The sequence below is a fragment of the Mustela lutreola genome, chromosome 3 (genome assembly GCF_030435805.1).
Source record: "Mustela lutreola isolate mMusLut2 chromosome 3, mMusLut2.pri, whole genome shotgun sequence".
NCBI lineage: Eukaryota > Metazoa > Chordata > Mammalia > Carnivora > Mustelidae > Mustela > Mustela lutreola.
Window position 1 is genome coordinate 183,114,763 of NC_081292.1, and position 8,614 is coordinate 183,123,376.

An 8,614-nucleotide genomic window follows, 5' to 3' on the forward strand; every position below is an offset into this window, starting at 1 on the left:
AAGGTTGACTTATAAGTGTGTCATTATAATGCAGGGTTCGTGTTGTAACAGAGACGTGGTTACTGTACCAGAGGAGTAAAGCCAGGGGACACACGTTAACTGCTGGGAACAGCTGAGCCAGGTTCCTAGAAGACGTCCTTCATTCTGGGAGAGGAGCAAGATGAGCTTCACCCCAACTCCTCTGGTCACAGATTGGCCCAGCTCCAGTGGTCTCCCTGGGGTCCCTGCCCCCAGCCTCGGGCCATTCTAATCAACCAGTAGTTGAGAATGGTTGTGTTGATGTGTTGGGGTGGGTGGGTGGGTGGCCGTTTACTTCTCCCTCTGATCTTCATGACTGTCTCCAGCACTCCCGGGGGCCACCCCAAGGAAGCCTGTAGGAGAAGGAAAAATTGTGTGCTTGTTGTCCAAACGCAGCTCAAGGACAGCCCTCCACTTCCTTCCCACAATAACGTGTGGGGTGTGGCGGGCCCCCAGTCCCTCCTAAGTAGGGGGGTCTCCTACCAGAACTTCTTCTGAAGTATCTACTGTCAAGAGTAAAATCCTCTCCCTTTTATTCATGTCCAAGCAAGTCAGAAGCTTTCAAAGGTGATCAAGGGAATTTAAGGGATAAACAAGTGGACACGAATGCAAGAAGAAGAAAACAAAAGTAGTTATCCATGTGGAGAACTCAGATAGTGGACCCTTAACTCCATCTTCATGTCTGGTAGCCCTGCTTGGACATCTGGGTGCTGGGAGTCTCCGAAGCCCCGCGGTGCCTTGACTTCACTCTGTCCTCCAAATACGGACATGGGCGGGGCTCAGAGAGGAGGTGTGCTGTGACGAAGCTTCTCTATTTCCCTTTATTCATCAAGTTTCCTCTGACTGTTAAATCCCTCTGGTCTCTGAGCTCCAGCCTTCTACAGTTGGACACACCTGGCGGGTGCTTCAGGTAGGAAGCCACCTCTGTTGCCAGGACTTTCTTTGGGGAGGGAGACTTGGTTTGACTGTGTTTTAGAAAATGCATCCGTGGGGCTCCTGGGTGGCTCAGTGGGTTAAAGCCCCTGCCTTTGGCGCAGGTCATGATCCCAGGGTCCTGGGATCGAGCTCCGCATTGGGCTCTCTGCTCAGTGGGGAGACTGCTTCCTCCTCTCTCTGCCTGCCTCTCTGCTGACTTGTAATCTCTGTCAAATAAATAAATAAAAACCTTAAAAAAAAAAAAAAGACAAAAGAAAATGCATCCATTTCTCTGGGACCTGAAGACTCTTGGCTTTCTGCTTCCTCCCTTGTGACCACCTATTCAATTCCGATCTCATAGGGGGCTGTGGTTGGTAACAAGGGGGCTACAGTCTTGTCACTTCCTCCTTTCACGCCTCTCCCTTTTTCGGGGGGGAAGAGGCTTGCATTTTCCCAGTCTAATGTTTATTGCTTTGCCCTCAAATGCTGTCTTCTGGGAAAATGCAGTATCAGCAGGCAGAGAACATACTAGAATGTCTGTATCGGAATGAACTCAGAGAACCTCAGGCCTGCAGGGGACTCAGGGGTCATATACTCTGTCTCCCTCCAGTGGCAGAGGAGAAAGCAGAAATCTGTAAAGGTAAAACAACCCCCTAAGGTCACGCAGCTTATTATTGATAAATCAGCATAGAGTGAGGACTGGATCCTACCCAGGATTGGTAACCTTCCAAAGGTCTTCAGACTGTTTTCTGGAGATCTTGGGAGTTCTGGGGGCCCCACCTTAGCAGCTATGTGGGTGGAAATGGCAGCACCCTTTCCTTCCCAGCAGGATTTACACGTTGGTCTTTCGGTGTGATTTTGCTTCAGCAAAACCTTTCACAATTTGGAAAAATATTTGAACACTGCTGATGGTTCTGTGGATGTTTAGGGGGAACAAGGATGGGGACTCCTCTCTAATGACGATGCTATGAAATCGACCTCAAAAGAAGTTCAAAATAGAGGAGAGGGAAGGGCTTCTCCTGTTGCCAAACCAACAGAGAAGCAAAGCTATTCTTTTTTTTTTTTTTTTAAAGATTTTATTTATTTGTCAGAGAGAGCGAGCGAGAGCGAGCACAGGCAGACAGAGTGGAAGGCAGAGTCAGATGGAGAAGCAGGCTCCCCGCAGAGCAAGGAGCCCGATATGGGACTCGATCCCAGGACGCTGGGATCACGACCCGAGCCGAAGGCAGCTGCTTAACCAACTGAGCCATCCAGGCGTCCCCAAAGCTATTCTGATGACTATTCTCACATCCTTGATAAGTGATTTCAATCTGAGTTACTAAATCACATTTCTTTCTCTTGAATCTTTCGACTAGATTGATCCATGATTTTCTCAATGGAAAATCTATGGAATGACACCGATGAATGGTATTACGATGAATTTGGAAATTTCAGTGGCACACCACCCACAGAAATATATGGTCCTTGTAGGATAGACACTGAGTCACTCAACAAGTATGCAGTGGTGGTCATCTACGCCCTGGTCTTCGTGCTGAGCCTGCTGGGAAACTCCCTAGTGATACTGGTTGTCCTATACAGTCGGCTCAGCCGCTCAGTCACTGACGTCTACCTGCTGAACTTGGCCATAGCCGACCTGCTCTTCGCCCTGACCTTGCCTATCTGGGCTGCCTCCAAGGCGAAAGGCTGGATCTTTGGCACACCCCTGTGCAAGGTGGTCTCGCTCCTGAAGGAAGTCAACTTCTACAGTGGTATCCTACTGCTGGCCTGCATCAGCATGGACCGCTACCTGGCCATCGTCCATGCCACACGCACACTGACCCAGAAGCGGCACTGGGTCAAGTTCATATGCTTAGGCATCTGGGCGCTGTCCCTGATCCTGTCCCTGCCCATCTTCATCTTCCGCAGGGCCATCAATCCCCCCTACTCCAGCCCGGTCTGCTATGAGGACATAGGCGCCAATACCACGAGATTGCGGGTAGTGATGCGGGCCCTGCCCCAAACCTTCGGCTTCCTCGTGCCCTTGGCGGTCATGCTGTTCTGCTATGGACTCACCCTGCGTACGCTGTTCCAGGCCCACATGGGGCAGAAGCACCGGGCCATGCGGGTCATCTTCGCCGTCGTGCTCGTCTTCCTGCTCTGCTGGCTGCCCTACAACCTGGTCCTGGTCGCAGACACCCTCATGAGGCTCCGGGTGATCGAGGAGACGTGCGAGCGCCGCAACGACATCGGCCGGGCCCTGGACGCCACCGAGATTCTGGGCTTCCTCCACAGCTGCCTCAATCCCTTCATCTACGCCTTCATCGGCCAGAAGTTTCGCCACGGACTCCTCAAGATCATGGCCTTCCACGGGCTCATCAGCAAGGAGTATTTGTCCAAGGACGGCAGGCCTTCCTTTGTTGGCTCTTCTTCAGCAAACACTTCTACCACCTTCTGAGCCCCTGGGCCCTGCTGGAGCGCCTCGGGGCACCTCCCGCACCGTCGGCATCCATCCTGAGCCTCATGTCCACTGGTTGTTTCCAGTCTCTGTGTCAAAGCAGCTCCCGGCTGTGGTTACAGGAAGCTACTGGGGCCACGTCCTTTTCAAGCCCATTGGACGGTTTAGAAAGCTTGCCCTCGTTCCCCACGCCTCCCTATACTTCCTATGCCAACTGCTAGAGCTCAGTCCACCCTAGCACTGAGCTCAAGCACTCTGGTGTCTGGGGCAGTTAAAGACATTCGAAAGGCATCCTTTCAGGTGACGACAGAAAGTTCCTACCACGAGGAGCCATTAGTGGCAAACAGCAGTTGTTGCTTTCCTGACTCTCCCTTTCTTGCTTGCTGGCAAAGCCCACCTCCCTTGAGGGAGGCCGAGAAGGACAGACACTCACTTTCCCAGACTCCCTTAGCTAGGAGAGGCCCTGTCATCCACTTCTGACTAGTAAGGTTTCAGGGCAATAGTGTGCTGGTGAAAAGAAGTCAGGGTTTGTAGCATTTACCAAGTTGCCTGCATCAGCATGTTCCCACCAGGGCGATGTCAAAGGTTTTCATGTGTTTAGCAACTAGCTCACAAAAATTTAGGAAATGAATGGGCTGCTTTCACAAGCAGGTACAAACTGGCTTCAGGACACCATTGCTTAAGAGGAAGTCTGCTGGGTCCAGGGACTCCTGGGAAGTATTCCTGATTTAAAAAGAGAGAGAGAGGCACACACACCCACATGTCCTTGGTTCTTGCCTTTGAATATGGTTGTGGGATATGATGTGACAAAGAGGCAAAAATTGTGCTCAACACACTTGGGCAGATGGAGTGGATGAGAACAAAGAGCCCAGAAGGAGACCCAAGCAGAAATGGTCAATGATTTTCAACAAGGGTTACCAAGAATATTCAGTGGGAGAAAGGATAGTTATTCAACACATGGTGCTGGGCAAACCAGTTATCCACATGCACAGGAATGAACCTAGTCCCTTTCCTCATACCATATACAAAAGTTAATTCAATATGAGTCAAATACCTAATGATAAAAGCTGAATCTATAAAACTCTTGGGAGAAAACATAAGGAAAAGCTTCCTTTGGTTTGAGGTTGGAGATGGAGAGAAGTTCAGAGATGAGCTTTAGATCAAGGTTGAGAGTAGATCCAGGGATGAGGTTAGAGTTGGATGTGATGTGGCCGGGAGCCGGAGATGTGGTGGCAGCTTGGGACAGGTCAGAAAAGGATGGGTATCGGGAATAGAGGGAGATCCAGAATAGGGAGAAGCTGGGGCTGGGGTTAGTGAGATTCAGGGAGGCGCAATGGGGTTGGGACCAAGTATGGATGAGATGTAGGAACGGCATGAGTGTGTGAGTGTGGTGGGTCTCTGGGAGAGATGTCAGAACTGGAGTGAATGTTAGGGGCTACTGTTGTAGTCCAGTTAGTGGCTGGAGCAAAAAGACATCACTGGTAGAGTCACCATTTTCTGGGGAACATTGTCTAAGGTGCTTTTCTGGGCACCAGGATGGTGGTACCTTGGCTGTCCAGCCAAGGGTCTCCAAGTGGTTTGATGAGAAAGGAGTTAGGGCTCAAGCCCTAAGAGGTAGATCTGATTCAGGAAAGAAGCTGGAAGAATGCAGAAGTCCAGGGAGGAAGGCTGGCAAATGGGTCTTGGAATCTTCCTTTCTTTTCCTCCTTCCCCTAATTTCCTTCCACCTCTCAACTGCGAGCTTAAATGCCCATCGTCCTCCACCTTCTGCTGTCCCAAAGATGACTCTGTCAGGGGCTTCAGTAAGTGAATATGGATCCATATTGGGTCTGGGGAAGCACAAATGACTCAAATACATCTGAAAAGATGCTTGGCCTCACTAGTAACCTGGGAAATGAGAATCGAACACCAATAAAACAATTTGGAATTGTTTTAAACAGGGAGGGATATATAGTTGATTCTCAAACAAATTGTGTGGGTCCACTGATAATGTGGATTTTTAAAATAAATACAGCAGTATAAACCTAGTTTCATCCTGATTTTTAAAAACTTTAAAGGCAATCTACTCCTCCAACATGGGGCTTGCACTCCCGACCCCAAGACCCATGGCATGGCCCACTGACTGAGTGAGTCAAGTGCCCCTTCATGATTTTCTCCAGGTCACTCTATTGTAAGAATATAGTATATAGAACATACAAAATATGTGTTCATCTATGTATGTTATTGGTAAGGATTCTGGTCAACAGGAAGCTGTTAACACTTAAGTTTTTGGGGAGTCAAGAGTATACATACAGATTTTCGATGGTGTGGTGGGGTCCATGTCCCTAACTTTCTGTTGTTTAAGGGTCAACTGTAGTCAGAACTCTCTTTGAACAAAGGCAACATTGTTCCATTAGAGTTTCAGTGCAATGTGTAATTCTCCAGTAGAGCTCAATACATAAATGATTGGGTTTCAGATCTGTAACAATGTCGGGATGTGGGTGCTGAAATAACAGGGAGTCCTGAAATATCAAAAGCAAGTGTTTCAACTACTAGATAGGGCAAGGTCAAGGAGATGGTTCATCTCAGAGAGGGGATCGGTGTCCAGGGTGAGGTTGGGATCAGGGATGGGATGCATCTTGGCAGGGAACTGGGGTGTCAGAGATGGTAGTGAGCCAGGGATAGGACTAGGTTAAGGATGTGGGGAACCTCAATGATAGAGTCGGGGACAAGGATTGGGATGTGAATGTATGTTCTGTTTGGTGCTTGCTGTTCGTAAGTTTTGAAAATTTGATTTGGGGGCACCTGGCTAGCTTGCTGGAAAGAGTATGTGACTCTTGATCTCAGGGTGGTGAGTTTGAGCCCCACCTTGGGTGTAGAGAATACTAAAAATGAATGAATGAGTGAACGAGCTTAAAAAAATAAATTATATAATGTTTTTTAAAAAAAAATTTTTGTAGGCTAGGTTAACATTTTCTAGACTCCATGTAATTATGTTGAAATATACTATTTTCTCCTACACTAGTTATCCGTCTGACAAACCGTGGCCCCTCACCATCCTTTGCCCAGTCCAGTGGCCTGTTTTTACTGGTTCCAGCAAAAAAGATTAACTGAGAGTCCAGGTTTTATTCCATAGGGGTTTCCCTGCAACTTGAATTTGAACTAGGGAATTTCAGAGGAAATGAAATAACTACCTCCTCTTTGGTCTAAGGGTCTTTCCTGAGATGTGTCTTCTCTGAGATGACCACTAACTGAAAAATCATGATGGATGACAGACTTTGCTGTTTCCATGCGGAAGATGGAGTGGCCAAAGATCTCTGGGTTTGGTCCTTCTAGAAAGCCACACGTGGCTAATGGTTATGTTCTCACCACAGTTGCTTTTATGTATCCTGGGACTCTGTTTTTAAACTCAAGATCCTTTTTCCAGCCTTGAGAGTAAACATGAACTTAAGAATTAAAAATGTATGAAAGAAACAGAATTTTTTCAGACTTTCTTAAATTAGTTTTTTAATCAAAATATTTCATGTACATTGTTTAAAAAAGTGAAATAGTTTTATTAAGCTTATAGTGAACATCAGCAGCAACCCTCTTGCCACACTCCCTGCAGAGAAGGAAACAACTTTCAACTCTGATAGTTGTTTCATTTAATAGTGGTGTACATATTTCTAAATATGCTTATTCAGCTGGCTTTTGATTTTTTTCTTCCAGTTTTAGATATCATTTATTGACTTTCTCCTTTAGCTTCTGAGGATTTAACACTTTTTCAAACTCTCTCGGGCAATTACTCCTGTTCAAGCAAATACTGCCCCTCCCATTCTCCCAGGACAGATAACTATGTTTTTTGGTTAAATCAACATTCAATGTTTTTGTTATAATGACTATATAAGAAATAATTCACAGTTGGATACAATGTTTGCATTTCCTTTCGTATAAGTTCTGTCTTCCCTGGAATTAACAATAGGATTTTTTTTTAAAGATTTTATTTATTTATTTGACAGAGAGAGATCACAAGTAGATGGAGAGAGAGGCAGGCAGAGAGAGAGAGAGGGAAGCAGGCTCCCTGCTGAGCAGAGAGCCCTTGACATGGGACTCGATCCCAGGACCCTGAGATCGTGACCTGAGCCGAAGGCAGCGGCTTAACCCACTGAGCCACCCAGGCGCCCAACAATAGGATTTTCATCATTACTTTTTATTACATCATTTACATCATTCTCAAATGTCTCCCTGAATACCTTCACATTCATCAGATAGTCTATATGTATTTTTTTTCTTTCTTGGACACCTCTCTCTAGAGCCTTCATAGTCCTGTTTTCAACCCAGACAGGTTACTCTTCAGACCTATGCTTTTTTTTTTTTTCTAAATTGCTTTAACTACATTACCAGATTAATTTTAGAATCAGATAGCCAATTTCTATATTATCCTACTTGGATTTTAATTTGGTTTATGTTGAATCTGCAGATCAATTTGGAGAAAGCTGATATCTGAACAATATCGAGTTTTCCAATCCATAGCATGGTATCTTTATCCACTTTTTCTCATCTCTAATTTATCTAGGCAATGTTTTGTAGTTTTCAGTACACAGATCTTGTACATGTTCTTAAATTTATCCCTAAGTATTTTGTAGTTATTTGGATGTTATTATAAATAGTATTTAAAGTTTTTTTTCAGGTTTGGTTGTGTTTTTTGTTGTTGTTTGTTTGTTTGTTTTGTTTTTTTTTGCCAGTGTATAGAAGTATAATTGAGTTCTATGTATTGATCTTGTATTCCAGGAGCTCAGGAAATTCTCTTATTAGTTCTAGTGGTTTTATTTCTAAAGATCCTTTTGGGTTTTATACGTAGATAATCATGTCATCTGGGAATAAAGACAGTTGTGTTTTTTACTTTTTAAACTGTCTTTTATTTATTTATTTATTTATTTACTTACTGCCTTAATTCGTTGGCTCTAGTATCTCCAGTACTTCCAGGTACCCTCTAGTACAATACTGAAAAGAAGTTGTGAAAGTGAACATCCTTGTCCTGTTTCCAGTCTTTGGAGTAAGCATTCAGTCTTTATTAAGTCCTGAGGTAAACCTTATGGCTAACCTTTATCAGGCTGACGAGATTCCTCCCGTGAATGGGTATTAAATCTTCCTCTTTCTTTAAGTGCTTACAGGCTTTGTGACCAAAGGCAGATTACTGAGCTTCCCTTTACTACTTTATAAAATGTGGATAATAACAATGTTCAGCTATTTCCTATGGAGATTAAATTAAATAAGCACACATACACA

At 45.3% G+C, this 8,614-nt stretch overlaps 1 protein-coding gene across 1 annotated transcript; it reads left to right on the forward strand.

Moving 5' to 3' along the window:
• The first annotated feature begins 819 nt into the window (after nucleotides 1-819).
• Nucleotides 820-8,236, forward strand: LOC131827466 (C-X-C chemokine receptor type 2-like). The gene is made up of 2 exons (XM_059168072.1): nucleotides 820-928; nucleotides 2,289-8,236. Exon 2 carries the CDS (start codon nucleotides 2,297-2,299, stop codon nucleotides 3,365-3,367), a length of 1,071 nt encoding a protein of 356 aa, XP_059024055.1. The 5' UTR covers nucleotides 820-928; nucleotides 2,289-2,296; the 3' UTR covers nucleotides 3,368-8,236.
• The last annotated feature ends 378 nt before the right edge of the window (nucleotides 8,237-8,614 follow it).